This window comes from Lithobates pipiens, unplaced genomic scaffold (genome assembly GCF_037356315.1).
Source record: "Lithobates pipiens isolate NorthernLeopardFrog02 unplaced genomic scaffold, aLitPip1_a1.2 Scaffold_22, whole genome shotgun sequence".
In the NCBI taxonomy this organism is placed as follows: domain Eukaryota; kingdom Metazoa; phylum Chordata; class Amphibia; order Anura; family Ranidae; genus Lithobates; species Lithobates pipiens.
In genome coordinates, this window is record NW_027507784.1 from 39,568,580 (window position 1) to 39,593,314 (window position 24,735).

The 24,735-nt window shown below is 44.0% G+C and overlaps 1 protein-coding gene across 4 annotated transcripts; it reads right to left on the reverse strand.

Annotated features, from left to right (window-relative positions):
- Positions 1 to 308: 308 nt before the first annotated feature.
- Positions 309 to 24,172, reverse strand: LOC143923616 (sulfotransferase 1 family member D1-like). Of its 4 annotated transcripts, none has more exons than XM_077447413.1 (8): positions 23,965 to 24,168; positions 19,413 to 19,544; positions 17,182 to 17,307; positions 15,369 to 15,466; positions 11,550 to 11,676; positions 8,867 to 8,961; positions 7,860 to 8,040; positions 309 to 454 (listed from the first exon to the last, which is right to left on the reverse strand). In XM_077447413.1, exons 2-8 carry the CDS (start codon positions 19,540 to 19,542, stop codon positions 342 to 344), a joined length of 870 nt encoding a protein of 289 aa, XP_077303539.1. In that variant the 5' UTR covers positions 19,543 to 19,544; positions 23,965 to 24,168; the 3' UTR covers positions 309 to 341. The 4 variants fall into 4 exon arrangements, with proteins under 4 accessions (XP_077303539.1, XP_077303537.1, XP_077303538.1 ...); XM_077447411.1 differs by having other exon boundaries at positions 19,413 to 19,607; positions 23,965 to 24,161; XM_077447412.1 differs by having other exon boundaries at positions 19,413 to 19,556; positions 23,965 to 24,160.
- Between the last annotated feature and the right edge of the window lie 563 nt (positions 24,173 to 24,735).

Below are 24,735 nucleotides of genomic sequence, written 5' to 3' on the forward strand. Positions count from 1 at the left end.
TTATGTTTCGCTCAGCCCCTTGCAGTTAAGAAGCCGAATGAGATGAGCCGCTAGACCAGTGATGGGGAACCTTGGCACCCCAGATGTTTTGGAACTACATTTTCCATGGTGCTCAACGACACTGCGGAGGGGATGAGCATCATGGGAAATGTAGTTCTAAAACATCTGGGGTGCCAAGGTTCACCATCACTGCTCTAGACTGTACCAGAACATTTTATACCTATATTTTTTTTTTTGTAAATGGATAGCAATACAAGTCTTCTGACCAAAATGACTTTAGTCATAAAATGTCCCTGTAATAAAAGGGATAAGGGAAATAGGAGATTTATTCCAATGCAGCATCAGTCTTGGAATCGGAAAGTTAGATCTTTGTCGGTCATCTCCCGCTCCAAATATGCATCAAGGATTTCATTCTGTGCCACTGTGAGATGATTCTTCCAGTCCCCGCAGACACCTGGAGACAGAGACATGCAGAGGCTGATCCATTAAAGCGGAACAAAATGGTATCTGAGCACCACAGATCAAAACACTATTTAATTAAGTATTGATATTGAAAGCAAACTCACCCACCCATCCACGTCTTCATGATTTATTTTGTCGAGAAATCAATTTGAAAAATACCCTCTACCACTTCTAACTGTGGCCATCTAGAGTAAAGGCAATCTGCCCTTACTCAAGATGACAGCTCATGCATTAGGACAGATCATGCATTAGGACAGCTCATTCATTAAGACAGCTCGTTCATCTTAACTATGCTGGCATGCATGTACCATTTACTTCCTGAAATCCATCTGCCCTTAGCTCAGGCATGCAGGCAGTAGAGGGTTCTTGTGTAGAGTTGCCACCTCATCCCATTAAACCAGAACACATATGAATTACACGGGTTCTAATTTGATGCAGATAAGGCATCAAGAGAGTTTAATTATCACCTTAATCAGCCACAGAATTCATCTGTGTCCGGGTTTAAAGGGATGAGGTGGCAACCCTGTTCTTGTGGGTGGGTGCAGTGCAGTGTGGTGGCAATAACACATACAGTCTGAGTGCAATGAAAGAACCCTTTATTGAAATATTAGTTCACAAATAACCCTGTGGGAAGTCAGCCCAACCGGGAACACTCACAGGTTCAAAATCGTGTAGAGCAGGGTTTCTCAACCAGGGTTCCATGAATGCCAAGGGTTCCTCTAGAGCTGGGATATGCAATTAGCGGACCTCCAGCTGTTGCATAACTAAAAGTCCCATGAGGCATAGCAAGACTCTGACAGCCACAAGCATGACACCCAGAGGCAGAGGCATGATGGGACTTGTAGTTTTGCATGTGCTAATTGCATATCCCTGCTCTAGAGGTTGTTAGGGGTTCCTTGAGCAATGAGTCATTTCTGCCTCTCTGATAACTTTCCATTGACCCCTGGCGGTGTGTTCATAAAGGGCGCAGGAGCGCTGCCCCCTCTCTATGGTCGCTGCTGAACCCCCTATTCAGGTGTCCGGCCCCTTTTTGAGTGCCGGGTGCCTAAATTACAGCAGCGGGGGTGTTTTTGAAGCACCTGATTAGAGCCATAGGCTCTAATAGACGCCCAAAAATGTGAATAGCGGGCGCAACGCTATGCGTTTGCTATTCACTCAGCTGTGTGTTACCAAAGCGAAGGAATTCGCTTTGCCAACACTGAACCCCATCTCAGCCAATCAGGTCTGGGTTACCTGTCACCTGGCTGAAACGACAGGCACTGTGATTGGACGCCTATCAGGCGATACCATTCCCAGCTGATCTGCACCCTCCTCATTTAGGTGCAGTCCGTCCCTTCTATAGTACCGGTTATCGACTGAGAAGTCGACCCAGTCCTCCAGGAACCCAAACCCCTCCTTACTAAACCCGCTCTTCAGCCACTTGTTTACTTCCCTAATCTCCCTCTGCCTTTCTGGTGTGTCTCGATCTACAGAGAATGCTACCTTGAAGGTCCCTTTCCTCAATTTAACTCTTAAGTCCCTAAAATCATTCTTTAGGACACTCCATCTGCCTCTGACTTTATCATTGATGCCAACGTTCACCAGGACAGCCGGGTCTTCCCCAGCCCCTCCCAGTAATCTGTCCACAAGATCCGCGATTTGCCGAACCCGAGCGCCCGGTAGACAACATACTGTTCGGCGCTTCAGGTCTTTGTTACAGATTGGCCTCTCTGTCCTTCTAAGAATTGAGTTCCCTACCACCAGAATCTGTCTTTCCTTTCCCTTCACTTCCCACTCTCACTGGAGGAGTTCTTCCCCCGGCAGCTAGGAGAGTCCCTCAGCTCCAGCAGTGCTGGTCCCTGACTGGTTTCACCAATGTCACTCAATGGAGCGTACTTATTGGGATGCTCCAGCCCTGGATCGGCCTCCCTGGCACTTCCCCCTCTACCCTTCCTGACTGTCACCCATCTACTATTTCCTAGTGCCTGCACCTCTTTGTCTCCACCTGCCTCTGTGCCGGCACCTGCCGTGTACGTTCCTGGCTCTCCTTTAGTATGGAGGGACTTCTCAGTGTTGACAGTTGTTTCCCCAGATTCAGAACCTGGGCTTCCAAGGAAACAATGCGCTTACATTTTGTACAGCAGTATTCACCCTCGATCGGATGATCAAGGAACACATACATGCCGCAAGATGTACAACAAGTCACCTCTCCACACCCGCCGGGCATCGTACCTATTCATTTAATGAGGATTGGGGATTATACCGTCCAAATTACCTAACAACTAGATTCCTGACACTAATCAACAAGACAATACACAGCTACTCAACAAAACAATACACAGCTACTCAACAAAACAATACACAGGTACTCGCAGACCACTCGCAGAACTACGTGCACGCGCAGAACTACGTGCATTCACAGACCACTAGCAGACCTACGTGCACTCACAGACCGATGTGCACTTGCAGACCACTCGCAGACCTACCTGCACTCACAGAACTACGTGCACTCGCAGACCACTTGCAGACCTACCTGCACTCACAGAACTACGTGCACTCGCAGACCACTTGCAGACCTACCTGCACTTGCAGACCACTTGCAGACCACTCGCAGACCTACGTGCACTCGCAGACCACTCGCAGACCTACGTGCACTCGCAGACCACTCGCAGACCTACGTGCACTCGCAGACCACTCGCAGACCTACGTGCACTCGCAGACCACTCGCAGACCTACGTGCACTCGCAGACCACTTGCAGACCTACCTGCACTTGCAGACCACTTGCAGACCACTCGCAGAACTACGTGCACTCGCAGACCTACGTGAACTCGCAGACCACTCGCAGACCTACGTGCACTCGCAGACCACTCGCAGACCTACGTGCACTCGCAGACCACTCGCAGACCTACGTGCACTCGCAGACCACTTGCAGACCTACCTGCACTTGCAGACCACTTGCAGACCACTCGCAGAACTACGTGCACTCGCAGAACTACGTGCACTCGCAGACCTACGTGCACTCGCAGACCACTCGCAGACCTACGTGCACTCGCAGACCACTCGCAGACCTACGTGCACTCGCAGACCACTCACAGACCTACATGCACTTGCAGAACTATGCTCACTCGCAGACCACTCGCAGACCTACATGCACTCGCAGAACTACGTGCACTCACAGACCTATGTGCACTCACAACACACAAGTATACAGTACACAATACACAAGTACTAACAATCCACACACACACTACTCAGACAACACTCAGGTACTCACACTACACAGGTACTATGACCTCTGTTATAACCTGTTTTAAACTCTGTTGCTAGGCAGTCTTCCTAATCTGCCACTTCCTTTTCCGCGGCGCTGTTCCTTCAGTTCCTCCTCTTTGGCGAGCTGCCCCGTTGTCTTCTGGGGCATGTGTGTGTCCCAGAAAACAAGAGAGCCATTCACAAAGTGCCGTGCGACTCGCGCATGCGCAGTAGGAAACGGACAGTGAAGCCGCAAGGCTCCCTTCATTAAGATGGCAGCACCGGCAACTGATCCGATGGATGGATCGTCTTCGGGGGGGGGCCGACATCATGGGCTCCATGGACAGGTAAATGTCCTTATTAAAAGTCAGCAGTGTTTGTAGTTGCTGACTTTTTTTTTTTAAACGGCCGGACCTCCGCTTTAAATTATAGGTATTGGAATTTCCTTTCAAATTTGGCTGTTTGTGAACATAACGAATACAAATTTATCTGAAGTTACGAATTATCCGAAATAATGAATGCCGTATTTAAACAAATGGAATGGAACAAATTTATAATAAATAATAATAAAAAAATGTATTATTATTATTGTTAATAGATCGTTACGTTCCATTCGTACGGCATTCGTTATATCAGATAATTGGTAACTTTGGATGAATTCGTATTTGTTATGTTCATTAACAGCCAAATTTGCAAGGAAATTCCAATAACTATAATTTAATAGTTAGTTATAGTTAAGTTATTATTAGTTAGTTATTATTTCACATTTTGGGGTTTTCGAATTTTCGCATTTTCATTCTTTTGAATTTTCAGATTTTTATTCTTATTTTCAGACTTTCAATTTTAGCGAAATTTTCAATTCCAAATTCGAATATTCGAAAATTCTGAAATTGTGAAATTTCCGAATTAACTAATTGGTCAAAATTCATTAAAAATAGAATATGAAACAAAATGAATTGCACATGTCTAATTTCAGGACAAGCTTTTGTGTACCTCCTTCTTCAGGGTCCAAGCAGTACTAATACACAAGGTTTTAAAAGAACTATAGCCACAACTTTTTTTTCATTTTTTTTTTCATTTTGGATAGAGCAAGGGAGGGTTATAACCCCTTTTCCGCCATCTATGTCCCATTGGGGAGATTTCACTTCCTGTCCCATAGCCAAACAGGAAGTAAGAAGAAATCCCTGCATATTAGGGTAATTCCTTGGGGACCCCCTTGTCACCAGCACTTAGTGTCCCCATTGGAAAATTTCCTCTCTATTACTTTTCTGGGGACAACCCAAAACTTGTGATTTTCTTTTGCTTTTCCTTTCAATGATAATGGTAATCAGGGCAACTAGAGAGGGTGAATCTCCATAATGGGGGGCACAGACAGCAATAAAAACTGACAGGGGTTCTAATACCTCAGCACTCTATCAAAAAAAACAAAAAACTGTTGCCTTTAGTTTTACTCTAAGTATTGCTTGAACCTTGAAGAAGGAGGTATACCCTGAAAGCTTGTCCTGAAAATGTGCATGTTAGTAATAAAAAAGTATCGTAGACACTACTCAATTGTTCTATTGCACTAATACGGCTACAATCACCTCAAGTGTCCTTCTTAGCCAATCACAGAGTTGGTCCAATATAGTAAGCTTGTTTTTTGATGACATAAATAATTAAGTTTAATGTGATTTTGCTTTAATTTTAGATTTCCTGTTTTCTGTCTTATGTGAATTATACATACCCCTGATGAAGAGAATTTATTTAAGATCTCAAAACGCGTTGGGTTTGCTGCCTTCGTCCACTGTAGTATATTGTAATACAGTTGGACTTAGGAAAAATACAGTAAAACAGGATAAGTCATGTTTATCATGTTTGTATGTTTTCTATTGCTTGTAAATATATGAAATGTGCATTGTATTTGGTATCATCAATTTTAATTATTATTATTAACCCTTTCACGACTAAGCCTATTTTTGGCATTTGGTGTTTACAAGTTAAAATCCATATTTTTTGCTAGAAAATTACTTGGAACCCCCAAACATTTTATATATATATATATATATATATATATATATATATATATATATATATATATATATTTAGCAGAGACTCTAGAGAATAAAACAGCGATTGTTGCAATATTTTATGTCACACGGTATTTGCGCAGCGGTGTTTTAAACGCAACTTTTTGGGAAAAGGGACACTTTCATGAATTAAAAAAAAACGAAACAGTAAAATTAGCCCAATTTTTTTGCGTAATGTGAAAGATAATGTTACGCCGAGTAAATAGATACCAAACATGTCACACTTTATAATTGCATGCACTCGTGGATTGACGACAAAGTACGGTACCTAAAAAATCTCAATAGGTGGCGCTTTAATATTTTTTTACGGTTACCAGGTTAGCGTTACAGAGGAGGTCTAGTGCTAGAATTATTGCTCTCGCTCTGACGATCGCGGCGATACCTCACATGTGTGATTAGAACACCGTTTACATATGCGGGCGCGACTTCCGTATGCGTTTTCTTTGCTTCGCGAGCTCACGGGGACGGTGGGCGCTTTAAAAATTTTTTTTATTTTTTTTATTTTTTTATTTATTTGAAAATGAATAAATTGTTTTAAAAAAAATAAATAAAATTTGATCACTTTTATTGCTGTCACAAGGAATGTAAACATCCCTTGTGACAGTAATAGGTGGTGACAGGTACTCTTTATGGAGGGATCGGAGGTCTAAAAGACCCCCCATCCCTCCTTTACACTTCAATGTATTCAGATCGCTGAAAACGGCGATTCAGAATACCATATATCTTTTTAAAACCGGTGCCATTGGCAGCCGAGTAAACGGGAAGTGACGTCATGACGTCGCTTCCGTGTTTACTATGAGGAGACTGGAACGAAGCTGCTTACAGCTTCGTTCCAGTTCCTCCCCAGCAGCCGAAGGCAGCGTGAATCGGTGCTCCCGATCGAGCGGGAGCACCGGTAACAGCGGTGGGAGGCGACGGGAGGGGGGGCGTCCCCTCCCGCTCCTCCGGCATAACAGCCGAGCGGCTTTTAGCCGCTTCGCTTGTTATGGCTGGAAAGCCAATCGCCCGTTGAAAAAAACGGTACCGGGATGATGCCTGCAGGTGCGGGCATCATCCCGGTATACCCCCCGGAAGCCGAGTACGCACATCTGCGTACGCTCGGCGGGAAGGGGATAAAAATCTTTTTATTTTGACTTACTTTTGTACATTTTGTGTGGCCACCTGCCCATGATAAAGTCCTTTCCCTAGAGGAGAAAATCTGTTTTTCATAATATAGTAAGCTTAGGATAGGAAATTAATCCTTGGCATATCGTTCCAGAGTGCTCTGTCCTTTTCTGGGCTCTGCCCCAGATGGAGCTATGCTAGAGGAAGTTAATTGTTCCTCTGCGTTCCACACGGAGAGAGCCTGTGCTAAGAGTTTTGTGCTACTCTTGGCCCTGTTTAGCAGCTTCCCGAAATAAATTAACTTTCTGGAATTCTGTCCAGAGGAAGATGTGACTAAAATATTGAAGGAGATGTACTGCAACCTGAGGAATCACTTGTGACTGACTGCAAAGAGTAAGCAGAACTGAACCAGTTAGATGGGGAGGCAAGCACAAGAACCTTCTGGCTGACCTGCAGTTACTTATGGAGTAACCAAGCAGACACAATAACCTTGGCTTCGATTCTTCCTTGGTGCATTGGGTGATACAAAAGCTTTCTAAAGCTTTCTGAAGTTGTTGCATGGGTAAAAAGCCAAGGGGCTGCTGAAGTACTGCTATTGTGTTTTTGGGTATACTCTTCCCTCACCCTCTACTTCTTAAATGGTCAGTACAAACCCAACTAAAGTGACCATCACACCTTTGGTGTCTTACCGACTGCACACCAAGGATCCAGTTACGCAATTAACCGCTCTAGGACTTTCAGAGTGTACACCTAGTGGTCCACATAAACCTGTAATAGTGTTACATACAGTAGGACAGGTAATATAGTGGTATAACTGTACCCCATGTATGTACACAATTACAAACTATGTATTGAAACTCATCAAGATGAATTGTTCTGTTTACCTAAAAATACATATTTAGTTCCTGTAAACTCTTAAAACAAAAATGACTTTCTACTAGCAGGTATAGATCTGTGTATTTTATAATTTGGAATGGAGTGGGGTTGAGGGTCTTTACCTTTCCGCATAAAAGGGGAGATGTTGTGGTCCATGACAAATGAGGGTATGGTAGAATAATTGGACATTTTGTTTTCCTTCATAGCCTTGAACGTGGTGTGCTGGTGGATCTTCTCCAGAACATCGTCAGGAAGGTCTTTCTCTATGAACTTCAAAACCTTCTTGATTTCACGCTTTGGATCCTTCACCCAGAGAGAAGAAGATGAAGACAATGAGCCTGGTCTTAGCGGAAAGGACAGATACATTCATAAAGCACTTCTCTGATCCCTGAACTAGACCTAAAAGACCTAAAATCTGCGACTGAGAAGACATCACAAGGATCAGTTGTGGCCGCAAAAACGAAATTTGAAGCTATCAGGTTTTCAAAATTCAATATTAAACTTTTCAACCAATGGTATTTATACTGCTTTTATTGAGCTATCTGATCCAGTGCTCAGTAGGGGCCCATGGCTATCACTTGAAAAATGTACGTTTGTCCTATTCATTATTGTTTTTTAAAGTTATGGACTTTGTGTCTTACAATAGGGAGATTCATTTCTCAAAGTACCAATAAAGGTTATTTGAGAGTACAACTAAATACTCCTGGATGACAGTCTAAACATGTACCAAATCCAGGTACTATGTAATGCACAATCCTCATAAAGTAAAAGAAAAACTTCCTTTACCTCTCCTGACTGAGCCAAGTACTCCTTGACTTGTGCCTCACACGCTCCCCCTCCTGGACACTGCAGCTTCCAGTGGAAGAGATTCAGCAGTAGAGGCAGTGGTGTTAATCCAGAAAGCAGTGGGTGGGACCAGGTGTGACCAGGTCTCTAACACACCCCCAGCTATAGTACCAAGACCTTGGACCAACTGATTGGAGGTAAGGGTTGTTATACACAGGGCTCCATTGGAGGACCAGGGGGCATTTTGGTGACAGGTATATGAACGTTTACCTGTCCTTTAAAAGGACCAAGTGAAATAACCATTTCACCTATCCTCTTCTAGCAGTTTAGGAGACTGCCTCACCTCCAGCATATCCTCGTAGAATATATAAAGCACATTTTTCTGCTGTCTGATCTTCCACCAGCCCTTCACATGCTGGCTCCAGGAGCCAAAGGCAACTGCAAGAAAGAATAGGACAATTTCAGATTGCTTACAGCTAGAATCCGTGTTTCAGATTTATGTGGATGCTGGAAAGCTGAATCCTATACTTGCTTCTTATATCCCTTAGGGAATCGAGTTTTGAGGTGACCCCAATTTATTCAAATGTTGTATTGTTTTTTAAACATGGTGTGCATCTTCACTTTTTTTTTTTTGTTGGGTGCCATGTTTTATTTATATAAAATAATCCTGCGCTGCCACCTAGATATTATGAATCAAACAAAATAATCAATTACCAACCGATAACTTGCTACAGATACCTTATATGTGTACCCACGTCTATACTTAATATAAAATCAATATTAATGCCAAGATGCTCACATTAATTCATAAATCCATAAACCTTCAAAACAAATCCATCACCGTTACAGTGCCCCAGTGCCCCTAACAATACATCAAACCACATATATACAACAATTATTATGTAAAATAAATTACTTCCATGTGGGGATTCCATGATGAAGTCATGTGATTGATGACACAACATATTGGGCAGAGCTGGGTGGCTTCACACCAGGAAACCAGAAGTGCGGTTCTGAGCAGCGCTTGCAATTTGCTTGTGCATGCTGGATAACTGTGATGATTCTCCTGCAGTGCACCAGTAGATGTGCACTGACATATGTGAGTGTTTTAATAAATTACTCTTCTGATTTAAAGTACTACACTATGGTGGCTCTTTATTCTTTTTGAGTACATTCTAGCTGAAAACTGAATTAGTGGACAGAAGGAATGCCCAGCCTCCTAAAGGGAAAACATTTATTGCTGATTTGATGGAACCCAACCCTTGATCTGTGGAAGTGTCTCCAAGCCCATCATCTCCCCCCATAAAAAAGGTTTATATGCAGTAGACCTGTATCCTTACAGGGGTCCAAATTATAAGGTGAGAAATGTCATCAGCACACCAGGGATTCCTCAGAAGGATCCAAAGCTTTATTCACATGGTCACATGGTACACAAACAGCAATGTTTCAGAGCCACACAGGGCCCCTTTCTTAGGCATTTGCCTGAGAAAGGGGCCTCTAGTACTATCTAAAAATACACAGTACTTACATTTTTTAATTAAAGGACCAGCTCGCCCCAAAAGTAATTTTTGTAGATATACAGTAAATAGGGTTTAGTAAGCTTAGCCAGCCCCTGTGTTCTTATGGATTTTGAATGCTTCGACAGCAAGAGCATACCACCATAATTCCTGACTCTGCTCATGTCCACTTAGGTGCTTTGGGTGTTCTCACTCACATTTGGTATTTCTTCTCCCCCTGTTACATTCTACATAAAATAAAATAAACAAAAACAGGGATGGTGGAAGGTGTGCAGATCTGGGAACTCAGAGCTGGCACAGCAAGTGTACAGACCAGGAACCCAGCACAGGGATGGTGGGAACATCTCATAATGGCCACAGAAGGTAAACAGACCTGAGAACTTAGCACAGGGATGGTGGGAACACCTCATAATGGACACAGCAGGTGTATAGACCCAGGAACTCAGCATGGGGATGGTGAGAACTCTCTATAATGGGCACAGCAGGTATACAGACCTGGGAATTCAGCACAAGGAGGATGGAAACCCCTCATAATGGTCACAGCAGGTGTACAGACCCGGGAACTCAGCACATGGATAGTGAGAACAGCTCATAATGGGCACAGCAGGTGTACAGACCCGGGAACTCAGCACAGGGATAGTGAGAACAGCTCATAATGGGCACAGCAGGTGTACAGACCCAGGAACACATAATAGGGATGGTGAGAACTATATTGGGCACAGCAGATGTACAGACCCAGGAATATAGCACAGGGATGGTGGGAACCCCTCATAATGGACACGGCAGGTGTACAGACTGGGAACTCAGCACAAGGATGGTGGAAACCCCTCATAATGGGCACAGCAGGTGCTTTAGACTCTAGATCTCCAGAATCCACCGAACAATGAACACAAAGGGCGCAGTAGGTGCTTTAGACTCTAGATCTCCAGAATCCACCAAACAACGAACAATGAATACATATATCAGATAAAAAAATTCAAGATGTGTATCAACACAGGTGCTCTCCCCTCTCCAGGAGTAATCTCACCTGAAACGGTGGGACCACTACAGCTAAGTAGGGTCAGAAACAGCTTTTTTAGCCTCTCTAGGGCTACACCATGGCAACTCCAGAACTCCTCTCCACACCTTGCTCCCAGGTACTCAGTAGTGGCCAGTGAAAAAATGTAGAGAACGGCTAATAGTTCTTATATCATTTTAAAATAGGTGTTTATTGCATAAAAGGCGATAACAGGTTACTCACATTTTTCTGGTGCTACAAGTGCACCAGTCTATAAACAGCCAAAAAACAATCCATGTTTGGAATCTACCTCTCCCGTTCCACACAAGCCCCGCTGACACATCTAAATTAAACCAGCTGCACGCTAGTTCCTGATATTGTGCTCATCCTTGCCCCTCCCCTACGTGTGTCGACACAGGGTCATGTGTCTTCCTCAGGAGGATTTCATGAACAATGAACACCATTTTAAGCACTTCATAAGACCAAGATAGGTATAAAAAAGGAATACATACTTGTCCCATCCATAAAACCTTGAAAAAATTCCTCGAATGTCCCAGGATCCGGGTGGACAATGGCCATTTGATAGAAATGATAATATGATACCAACACATCTTTAGGATTGCGTGCCACATAGATCACCTGCACAGAGATGGAAAAGAATCTGTAAATTACAACAGATCTGTGAAACCTGTGAGATATTCCAGCTGTTTAGTGGCAGCAAGCACCTGAATTCTATAATAAGAGGCTCCACACAGTGTACTCTGAGAGCTTGAACACTCTTTGCAGTAGATGAGCTGAGCAGACCAAATGGATCCACCATCACTGGCCTCTTTCTTGTCATAGGATATTGGTATGTACATGTGTAAATGCAGACTAAAAAAATTTGAAATTCTTAGAAAAAAGGAAACAACTAGCATATATATATATATATATATATATATATAGATAGATAGATAGATAGATAGATAGATATACATATATTCTTTGAATAAAAAAAAGAGGCGATAGGGAGCCGCTTTAACAAAAATCTGATGTTAGTACAGCGATCTGAGCTATGGTGTTCTGACAGGGGGATGCCCCCCGCCATAACACTCCAGTCAGCATTCTCAGCCATCGGATGCCGTTCGGCAGATGTTTTTCTGGGGACCCCTTTTATGCCCCTTTTGACAAAAGCCAAACAGGCTGTTGTATACAGGGGCCGAATGTCAACCGGTTTCTGTTGAACCAGCCAATACCGTGTGTACCAGAAGAATGTGTTTGTTTGTTTGTTTACCTTAGAAGGAAGAAGGAGACATTAGGTTTATTTGAGTGTTTGAGTGGAAACATTTACACAAGCTGTCCTCTAAAAAAAGGAACTATTGTTGTATGTTGGGCTAAAGTCAGTTGGCAGTTAAATGTTTCTAGTGTTTTACATTAATTATGTAACTGAACTCAAGAAGTTAGGTAACCAAAGGTCAACCTAGCTTGACCTTTTGACATATATGACCTATGGCATGTATGATACAATAGTGTCATCTAGAGGTTGGGAAATGTTCTCCCATATAAAAGTACACCCATGGGGGATTGTCTAACTAAACTTTCCAAATAAAAGGTCGACAGCCTAAGCTGACAGGAGGACCCTATAATGACACCAAAGAAGGTCTATGTCAGAAGAAACTTCATCTGACAATCGCGAAGCCGCTATAACCTGAGCTAAGTAACCTTTTTGTGTAGCCCTATTGTATACAGACTATAGTTCATATTTATTTGCTAGGAAGTAGGTGGCATTTTGCTTGTTGTATGTATATCTGTCAGTCTTGTATTGTTTTCCTATAATTGTAATATTTTGTATGTGCAGCATTTTTGTTTAGTAAAAGCACATTATTAACCACTTCCCACCCGGCCAATGCACATATACGGCCGGGTGGGAGCCGTCTACTCCTGATAGGACGTTCAGGAACGTCCATCAGGAGGAGCGGGATCCCGCGCAGCGGCGCGATCCCGATGTGCCCGTGTCACCGGGACATGGCGCATCTCAGATCGGCAGGAGGGCTCTGTGTTTGGCCCTCCTGATCACATGACGGCCGTGTCCAATCACGGCCGTCATGTGATGTAAACAAACAGCCGGTTGCTAGGCAATCGGCTCCTCCTCTCCTCACACAGAAGTCATCGCTGAGGAGAGGAGAGCAGATTGCTGCAGCCGGCTGATGATCAGTGAGTATGAGCTGTTTTTTACAGCTTTTTACTCACTGATCTTCAGTCTAGTGTAAACACACAACACACCACACAGTGTAAACACAGTCCCCACATATGTCCCCATAACACACATGTCCCCAAAACATACATGTCCCCAAAAAATAAAAACACATGTCCCTAATAATAAAAACATGTCCCCCACATATGTCCCACTAAAATCACTTGTCCCAATGATTATGTGCACACATATGTACGTGATCACCTGCACACATATGTACATGATCATTTGCGTACATATGTCCGTGATCACACAAACCAATTATTATACACTTAACAGAATTTTTTTTACCAAAAACATGTAGCAGAATACATTTTGGCTTAAATTTATGACAAAATTTGATTTTATTGGATTTCTTTTAAAATAGAAAAAAGAAAATATTGTTTTTTTTCCAAATTTCCGCTTTTTTGCGCTTATATCGCAAAAAATAAAAAACGGAGTCGTGAATAAATACCACCAAAATAAATCTCTATTTGTGCGAACAAAATGATAAAAATTTAATTTGGGTACAGTGTAGCATGACCGCGCAATTGTCACTGAAAGCGCTAGAGCGATGAAAGCTGAAAATTGGGCTGGGAAGGAAGGGGGCGAAAGTGCCCTGTATTGTAGTGGTTAAGCTACAGAGGTCTAAGCTTTCTTGCTTCTAATGCAAAGTGACCTTAATAGATGAAAAGCAAAACAGAGGGCTACACCAGGCTCTTCAGGCAGATTTAAGTGAAGGTGATCCCCCTAAGCGAATACCCTGTTTTTAGAGGTACCCAGCTCCCACTTCCTCTTGTGGCTCTGTAGAACCGGAAGGAAGTTCACCTCTCCCCTCCCTCCGTGCAATCTTCTGGGACATGTCACAGGTCCCAGAAGATTGCCCGGCCAATCAAACCATGCAGCGCGACTCGCACATGCACAGTGAATGCCCGGCTGTGAAGCCACATCCAGATGCCCACAGTCAGAATGCCGGCGCCGTGCAGAAGAGGAGGAGAGGAGCGGGGCTTCGTTCGCCCGCATCACTGGACCGTGGGACAGGTGAGTGTCCGATTATTAAAAGTCAGCAGCTACACTTTTTGTAGCTGCTGACTTTTATATGGCTGGAACTCCACTTTAATTCTCCAGAAAGATATTTCAGGATTTCTGTATTAATATGCGTTAGGCTTAAAAGCAGGGATATGTCATTTGCGGACTTCCAGCTGTTGCAGTCAGCCCAACCGGGAACACTCACAGGTCCAAAATCGTGTAGAACAGGGTTTCTCAACCAGGGTTCCATGAATGCCAAGGGTTCCTCTAGAGCAGGGATATGCAATTAGCGGACCTCCAGCTGTTGCATAACTACAAGTCCCATGAGGCATAGCAAGACTCTCACAGCCACAAGCATGACACCCAGAGGCAGAGGCATGATGGCACTTGTAGTTTTGCAACAGCTGGAGGTCCACTAATTGCATATCCCTACTTTATAGAATAGTGTATTGGTCTTTTAAGAAGAAGCGGTAGAGATGACTTTCCAATAGTCCAATAGTCGATAGACCAAACTCTCAGGAAGCATAGACAGGGCAGGCTCAAGGATGTGAGAGGAAGACCAAAATGTACAGAGGAAATATATAGTAGAAAGAGAGACAGAGCAGGTTCTCCAGAATGAGATATAATTTGGGATCTCCAGAATAAGGCATAGACCAGGCTTTCTAGAAACATAGATCGAGCAGGCTCCCCAGAATGAGGGGTAGACCAGATTCTCCAGAAACATAGATAGGACAAGCTCTGCAGAGTGAAGGCTAGACTGGGCTCTCAAGAAACAAAGTATAAACAGGATCTCCGGAAAGAGGGATAGAAGTGATTATCCAGAATGAGGGATAGACCTGGATGTTCATAAAACAGGGGTAAGAAGGTCTGGGAGGTCCGTTGAGCCCAAAATCGGGTGTGTGTTGCTTTTATTATGTTGGTACTCTTTACACCGGGAGCTCCACCCCTCCACATTTCTATTCAGTATGTAGGAGTCGGAATAAGAGACACCTTTTTTTTTTTACTTTTTTAAGTTTTATAGATCAGTATCTCCAGAAACAGGGCTTGGCCAGCTCTCCAATACAATGTAGATCACACCAAAGCCTTGCACCTTGCAGTTCTTTTCCCAAAAGCTCTGTGGGACAAGTTCCATAGGTAGGTGAGATTTGATCACGCGCTGAGTCTCCATTGAATCCAGGATTTCCGTTCCTGGGGGTGAAGAAGCAACCAAATGTAAGTTTTTTCTTTAGAATTCCATATTGGTGTACACTTCTTTCCCACCCCCCCTTCACTTCCTACCTTTCAATCATCTGCTGTTTCTTGGTGTTTCAATTCACTATCCAAATACTGTATACTATCGCTATTTACCATTAAAGAAGAATTGCAGGCATTGTATATTTTTATATAGTTACTGCTTGAACCAATGTAACTATGTATATACTATTCCTGGCCGATGTCCCTGGAAATCACTGAAGTAAACAGTGATCCTACTCTAGACATCTCCATTCTAGGTCCCATGGTGAACTGCTGGCCTAGGGTATTCTGAAAACTGGTGGATCGGCCACACGTGGTATATACATAGTTACATTGGTCCAAGCTAGTACTAACATAAAATATCCATACCTGAAATTCTTCTTTATAGCTGAAGTTTAACTAAAAACACATTTCGTTTCTCTACAGTTTTATTTACATTGCTTACCTGTAATAAAGTATGTCCAGGGGCGGACTGATCATTCGGCCACTCGGGCACTGCCCAGGGGCCCCATCAGGGTTGCCAGCCTCAGTAAAACCAGGGACAGTATGTTTTTTTTTTTTATATCTGTCTCTGAAATGTTCCTTACCGACATCCTTTTGGTCTAAAAATCCTAAGATTATAGCTGCCCCACCTCTCCAGTACCTTCTCAGCCAATAGAAACATGTCTGTGTATACTGTGTGATTGTATACTGTGTGGCCCCATAATTTCTGATTGCCTGGGGGTCCCATAATCTCCTATTGCCCGGGGGCCCCATGAGTTGTCAGTCCGCCCCTGAGTATGTCCCATGATGTGAAAATAGCTGGATTATCTAGATTATGTAGAACTCTTCACTGCAGGATTGCCCTGTCCTCTTCCTGTTTCTGTGGGAGTTATCAGCTTTAGGGTCTCCAGGCTCAGCTGTACTAATGATGATCTGAGGAGGGCTTGCTGCTGCCTGTTCACTTCCTGGATTTACACAGAGGCACATCTCCAGCTCTGCAGCTCTTTGGAAAGAAGAACAAATGACTGAAGTTCCGCTTTAAAGACTAAACCTTTTTCTGACACTTGTTTCTTACAAGTTAAAATCAGTATTTTTTGCTAGAAAATTACTTTGAGCCCCCCAAACATTATATATATATATATATATATATATATATATATATATATATATTTCTTTTTAGCAGAGACCCTAGAGAATAAAATGGCGGTTGTTGCAATGTTTTATGTCACACTGTATTTGCGCAGCGTTTTTTTAAACGCAATTTTTCGGGAAAAAATACACTTTAATATATTAATAAAAAACGAAACCGTAAAGTTAGCCCAATTTTTTTTTTTATAATGTGAGGGTTGATGTTATGCCACGAGAATCACGATCTTTATTATAAGCAAAAAAAAAAAAATCATGATTCTCATTTTGGCCAGAATCGTGCAGCTCTACATTGTGTATGAGTCCTGGATGGCAACCGAGTAGCGGTAGGTTTACTTGCTTTATAGGAAAGGGGGCTGCTATAGGTGAAGAACACAGAAGCCAGCTATAACTACGCTAGGGGTGGGCATGACAGATAGAATGCAATGATGTGCTATGCTTTGCTGTTTCACCAGCCTTTCAATTGTTTCCCCCAGACCTTTGCAAAGCTTGTTTTACTCTTGGCTCAGGAAAATAAAAAATTGTCCTTTGTTCTGACTTACCTTTGGCCACATTGGGTACTGCAAACTCTAGGAAGGGCACCCGATCATATATTGCACCTCTGGCCGTCTTTTTTGTGTCTCCATTATTGAGGATCAGATCCAAGATCTCACTCATCCAAGTGGTTCCTGGGAAAGAACAAAGTGACCGTAAACCCTTATTCCATTCATGGGGAACTACTTGTTTCCGCTTACTTGAACTACATGCAAAAATCCAGAGCCCCCAGTCAAAAGTTTACTATACAGTGGTCATATCAGTTACCAACGTAAAGAGGAAGCAAACCCTGAGAAGACTCCCGAGCGCGTGTCGTCATACCTGGAAGACACGCAGAGGGCACAATGTCCGCTCCCTCAGTGCGGACCGGGATTAGATACCGACGCCTCGTTCTAAAGTAAGTATTTTATAATGAGCTAGTATGTGGTGCATACTAGCTCATTATGCCTTTGTCTTACAGGCTTTTTTTTACATTTTTTTTTTGTTCTGCGGATATACAACCGCTTTAATGTAAATCTAAAGCCAACATTTTTTACATTTTGGACAGAGTGTGGAAGGGTTAGAATAACAATCCCTGTAAGTTTTTTTGGGGTGCATGGTTCCGCTAAGAAGTTTCACATTTATTAGGCCTCATGTTCACTGCTGCTGGTAAACGCATGTAGCGGCCATAACCCGTTGCAGGGCGGCCTTGACTTACTGGGCTTACCAGTTACCTTCTCTCGGCCTGCTCTTCCATGTCTAGGGGTTCCCAGGGTTGATACCCAACAACTTGTACACTGACACAGATGAAGTCCTTTTTAAAAGGGTTTATTTTGCAGCAACAACTTTCAATAACACAGTCTCTTAGAGCCCGTTCACACTGAGGCAGCACGACTTGCAGCGCGACTGCCTCAGCGACCGGGAACCCGACTTTAGCGGCGGCTTGCGAAATTACTTCTGTATAGAAGTCAATGCAAGTCGCCCCAAAAGTCGTACAGGAACCTTTTTCTAAGTCGGAGAACGGTTCCATTGCATAGAGTGGGACGCGACTTGTCAGGCGGCTAAGTCGCCTGACGGGTCGCCCCTGTGTGAACTGACTCTTAGGGAACAGAGGGCATGGGTGAAGAACTCAGGCACCTTGAACTGCAAGTCTAGCAAAGTCTCTATTTCCACGCAGAGAGTAGCCACTCGCAGCTGGGTACTTCAAGGCTGAGCAGATCTCTAGCCAGAGATCATGGCAGTCAGCACGTTGACTCAAAACTTGATTAATCAACTGAGGGTGGCCAGGAACCTTTTTCCTCCGTACCTGGAACATTTACCGTCTCCTCAATGGTACCAGAAAAGTGTGAATTCGTCAATGTCCTTCCCAACTCAGTAACCAGGCACTTCTCAGGATGCCAGCTTATCGGCCCTCCTCTGAAGAGTCCTCCTCCGGTCACTTCCACGAGCTGCGGTGTCCCTCCAAGCTGAGAGCACACCCGGACACCTTGAATCCTCCCTCAGTTACTGCGCCTCGGATCAGCCAGTTCTGAGACTCGGGAACAGACAGATCCCCACCCCAGACTAGGCAGGTCTATCAGGGACCACCGACAGGAACATGTTGCGGGATGTCGAACACCCCATGACCGGGACCCCTCACGGGGCTACCCCGTTGCTGGAACCAGAACAGACCACACGGGTCTCACGAACACCTCACCTCCTCACGTGATCCACACCCATTAAGTACCCCTTCCCAGACTCCTCAGCGGGCCCCGGCACTCCCACTGATTGGCTCCGAGAAGGCCAATACCCAAACATCCAACCAGACCCGGTTCTGGCCTGTCATGTGCACCTCACCGTTCACATGACCAGGCAGAACTTCCAAACACAGCCCGGCCAGACTGGTGTTAAGGCCAACCTACACAACTAACCCTCAGAACCCCTATTGGTTTGAGGCAAAAACTAAATTTACATGCGTGTGACATTTCATCCAAAACGTCATCCGCTACACGGACATTTAGGAGCAGTTTGCCTGTAACAACTTGTAAACGCGTGTAAACGCAGTAGCTCGCATTCAGCTACGTTCCATTTACAGAAACAGTTTTATTTTTTCCTATTTGAAAAAAACGCTTATAAACACAAACGCTGCATGTTATGGCGGCAAAACTGACATTTTTTAAACGTCAATTAACTATCTGTCATGTTAAATCGTTCAGGAGAGGTTGTAAAACATACATTAAGCCTTAATGTGGGAGATTTCACCTAGAGGAATTTCTCTCACCTGACTTTGGGTACGTATTAATCATGATATCATCTTCTCTGGCCTGGAAGACCTGAACATTCGCCCAGTTTTCAGCAAAGGGTCCCAGGATCGGCATCCCGCTGACAATTTTTATCGGAGGGCGGCTCATGTCTGCAGAACGGTCTGATGCAAAAGTTATTGTAGAAAACTTCTTGACAATTTAGATGCAATAACCTACACCATAAAACACAGAACAATATGTGATGAAATTTAAAGATCACGATGCACAATAGCACAACAAGGAGATCACGATGCACAATAGCACAACAAGGATTTTGTTTTCTCTTAACCACGTAAAGACCAGCCTCGTTTTGAGATTTTGGTGTTTACAAGTTTAAACCATTTTTTTTTTGCTGGAAAATTACTTAGAACCCCCAAACATTACATATTGTTTTTTTTTTCTAACCCCCCCAGAGAATAAAATGGCGGTCATTGCAATACTTTTTTTTCACACCGTATTTGCGCAGCGGTCTTACAAGCGCAATTTTTTTGGAAAAAAATTCACTTTTTTGAATAAAAAAATAAGACATCAGTAAAGTTAGCCAATTTTTTTTTATATTGTGAAAGATAATGTTACGCCAAGTAGATTGATGCCCAACATGTCAGGCTTTAAAATTGCGCGCACTTGTGGAATGAAGTCAAACTTTTACCTTTAAAAATCTCCATAGGCGACGTTTAAAAAATTCTACAGGTTGCATGTTTTGAGTTACAGAAGAGGTCTAGGGCTAGAATTATTTCTCTCACTCTACCGATCGCGGCGAAGCCTCACATGTGTGGTTCGACCACCGTTTTCATATGCGGGCACTACTCACGTATGCGTTCACTTCTGCACGCGAGCTCGTTGTGATGGATCGCTTTAAAAAAAAAAAATGGTTTTCTTATTTATTTTACTTAATTTTATAAATTTTTTCACCGTTTTAAATTTTTTTTTAAATTGGGTCACTTTTATTCCTATTACAAGGAATGTAAACATCCCTTCTAATAGAAAAAAGCATGGCAGGTTCTCTTGTTGACATTTGAAAAAATTATTTTGAAAAAATGTGCCTTTAAGAGGTATGGGCGGAAGTGATGTTTTGACGTCGCTTCCGCCCTGCTATGGTATGGAGACGGGTGGGAGCCATCTTAGCCTCACTCGCCTCCATACCCAGGCACTGAGAGGACCCGATCGCCTCCGCCGCTACCGACGGCTCCGGTAAGCTGCGGAGGGCATGGGAGATCAGCGGGGGGCCCTCTCCCGCCGCCGATAACGGCGAATCTGCCGCAGAGACCACCATTATCATAAACATGACTGGCTCCTGAAAAGATGGATATCTCAGTTGAGGCAGCAGCTGCTGCCACAACCAAGATATCCATCTTCAAAGTGCCGACGTATATCTACAGGAGCCGATCGGCAAGTGGTTAAGCCTCGTGCACACGGTATGATTGTTGGCCAACCGAGCTTCTGATTTTTGTCAAAAGGGCGTGTGCCAGGATCTTGTCTTGCAAATGAAAGGGTACACAATTGTCATGCCACAAACACGAACGTGGTGACATACTACGAGGAATTTCATCTCTTGAGCACCACCCTTTGGGCCCCTTCTGCTAACTTTGTGTTTGGTGAGCATGATTCCAAGCATGCGCTTTTGTACTTTTGTGTGACATCAAACCGTCGTCCACCGAAAATTTACTAGCCTGCAATCCAACATTTGTTGGTGGAAAATTGGACAACAATTGTCAATAGGAGCGTACTAACGGTAAGATTTTAGGACAACAGTCTGTCAACAGACAATACCCTGCCAACAATCGTATCGTGTGTACGAGGCATAAGTCATTGATATATAAGATGAAGAAAAAAGGGGGGCATTTTGGGACTTTAAATGAAGCACACCAAAAGACGTGCCTCTATCCCGAATTCATGTATCAAAAAGGGGGGCATTTGGGACTTTGAATGAAGCAGCTGACTGGTTGGGGTTAGGAAAAACCGAACAGATTGGTATTGCAAAAGTGTATTGTAATAATGAAGCACATATATACAGGTAACATGTGCAAAAACACATAGCATAACCAATATCGGTCCATATAAATAATGTCAACATAATAAAACATAGCAATAAATTAATGTGATCAAAAACGGCATAAAATGTGTAAAAACACAATGAACTGAGCAGCACAACGACATGATGTAACATGGGTATACAATTGTATAAGTCATAAAGTGATTGGGTATATCTAAATATAGTCCTATTGCAGTGTGTAGCTACATCCTTGATGTCCGACGTGTTTCGTGTAAAAACACTTCCTCAGGGGCGGATGCTATAGGGTAATTGTAACAACAGAGTATAGTCAAATCAGATAATTGACTCAGTGCAACCAGAAGAGACAAAATGTGCATTCTGGGTACTTACAGGATATACCGAGCTGCAGTATATGTGAGAGCTAGGCCCAAAGGATGTCTGTCCTGGAAACTGAGATGGCAGAGAATCCGACAGAAGACAGGCAGCACAGGCATTAACCCCAGAAAGCAAGTTACCATTTCAATCATGGAACCAGGTAGTTGATAATGATTATATATGGACATCTGTAATGGATAGGTAAGTCCAGCAAGATAAACCCAAGGTATTGGGAATAGCATTAAAAAATTAACAACTTTGTAATGAGATAATAAGACATTACCTTGGTGGTATGTTTAAAAGCCAGAGCTTCACAGAGCTATGGCATCTGCAGGTGTATGGCAACGAGCTGTGTGTCTGGGGAGACGCCTTATAGGAGTCCTGCACATCTGGACAACTACCACCAGCGTCACGCTGGCCAAGCAGTGCATGGGGCGGAGCCCCAGCTAGGGCAGTATAGAACCTGCCCACAACTGACGCCGTGCGGTCCAGCTGTGTCGACTCAGATCGAGAGTACGCGCTCGCAATGCCCATGTCTTATTATCTCATTACAAACGTATTACTTTCTTACGTCTATTCCCAATACCTCCATTAGTGATGTCGTCCCTCACATTCATTTTTACATCATTTCTGATATACAGGAATACCCCTCCCCCCCTTTTTTTTCTTTTTTTTTTTTACCCTCCCTATCTCTGTGATATAGGGAACACCCTTGAATGGTTGCCAGCCAATCATGAGAGCTGTTGAACCAAGTCTCTGAAAATTCCCACAAAATCTAAATCCTCCTTGTACAACAGTATCTCTAGTTCTCCCATCTTCTCTGCAAAACTCCTGGCATTGGTGAACAAGCCACATAGTTTTTTTGGTCACATACTATCTCATTATTGGGTGTTCTGAGGTTGCAAATAGGATTTGTTACTATACTTACCTCGGGTTTAGGTGCTTTAGTGAACCTACTACTAATGCCCCCAATACTATCCTCTTGAAAAAAAAATTCCACGCTGTTTATCTCTACATCTGGACCATTCCCCCCATAGCCTAGTTTAAAAGCCCCTCTAACTTATCGGCCATTTTCTCTCCCAGCCGAGCTGCACCCTCCCCATTTAGGTGCAGTCTGTCCCAGCTAAAGAGCTGGTAACTGACTGAGAAGGGAACCTGAACCCCTCCTTTCTACACCAGATCCTCAGCCACTTGTTTACTTCCCTAATCTCCCACTGCCTATCAGGTGTGGATCGAGGTACCGGTAGCATTTCTGATAATACTACCTTGGCGGTTCTATTCCTTAATTTAGCTCCTAGGTCTCTAAAATAGTTTTTTAGGACACTCCATCTTCTTCTGGCTTTGTCTTTCGTGCCAACGTGCACCAAGACAGCCAGGTCTTCCCCAGCCCCTCCCAGTAATCTGTCCACCAGATCCGTGATGTGCCGAATACGAGCGCCCGGTAGACAACATACAGTTTGGAGCTTCAGGTCTTTGTGACAGATTGCCCTCTCTGTCCTTCTGAGAATTGAGTCCCCAACCACCAGAATCTGTCTATCCTTTCCCTTGGTTTTACTCCCAACCTCACTTGAGGAGTTCTTCCCCTGGCAGCTAGGGGCGTCACTCTGCTCCAGCAGTGCTGGTCCCTGACTGGTTTCACCAATGTCAAGCAATGGGCGTGCTTATTGGGATGTTCCAGCCCAGGACCGGCCTCCCTGACTCTTTCCACTCTACCCTTCCTAACTGTCACCCATTTACTCTGCTTTGGTGCCTGCACACCTTTGTCTCCACCTGCCTCTGTGCCGGCACCTGCCGGGTGCGTTCCTGGCTCTCCTTTAGTATGGAGATTCTTTTCCGTGTTGACAGTTGCTTCCCTAGATTCAGAACCTGGGCTTTCAGGGAATCAACGTGCTTACATTTTGCACAGCAGTCCTCGTTCTGCGAAAGTGCAAACGTGTCCCAAAAGACTGCTACACATTAACAGCCATGTGCTCCCTGAAGACACCAATGCGACGGAAACTAATCTTAACCCTTTCTCTGCCAGAACTATTTTTTTGTTTTTAAAAAATCATTTGAGGCCTGAAGATTAGTTAAAAATAAAATGCTTTGGCTGTACATACACTGTAAGACTGGGCAGATCTCCAGCATTTGTGCCGCGTACAAGTCAGAAAAGTGTCTATTACCTGATCTTGATGAACTGGACAGAGCCGGGAGGGGTTGCCGAGCAGTTTCTGTGTGCGGACGGGAGATGCAGAATCAGTTCTGAGACCAGGAGGGAGGAAGAGAGGCCCAGACTGAGAGTGAAAGGGCGGTCACTGTATTGCTGCCAAAAGAAAAAAGAAATGTGCCTACTACGCCAGATGGCTCTGTGCCAAATACAGGCTCCCTAAGCTTGCAATTATACATAAGCCGAAAATTACCAAAGGATCATAAATAGTGACGCAATCGGGACACAATTGTGGGGTTTAGTCAGGGAGCTCCTCACCCAATTCCCTGTCAGGAGTAGCTACTGTAGATATTTGTTAGAGATCTGCTGATTTCTCCCTAAGTTGGGCCTTGTTGTACTTTTCTCTTCTGCCTCTAGGTGGCCGGGCACTTAGTGACATTAGATGTGAGAAGGACATTTCAAGGTCAAGTTATGAGTATATGGGGTATCTCAGCGAATGGGCAGGGGTTTTCTTAAATCCCTTGGCCTGCTGGGAGAGCCTATATATTCAGGTGGAGTCAGGTGATCGATGTTCTGTGACACCTGGACGGCTGTCTGGGTGGACGTGTGTCGTATGCTCCAGGCTGCTAGGCCGGAGATTGGGCCTATCCCGGGGGCATCTGGCTGCCAGGCTGTGTGAGGGCCTATCCAGAAGTAAGAGGGCAGCGTAGGGTTGGGACTTCGACTTGCAGTCCAACCAGAAGTGACGGTTCTGCCGTCACTTCGGCCAGAGAACCTGTCATGGTCG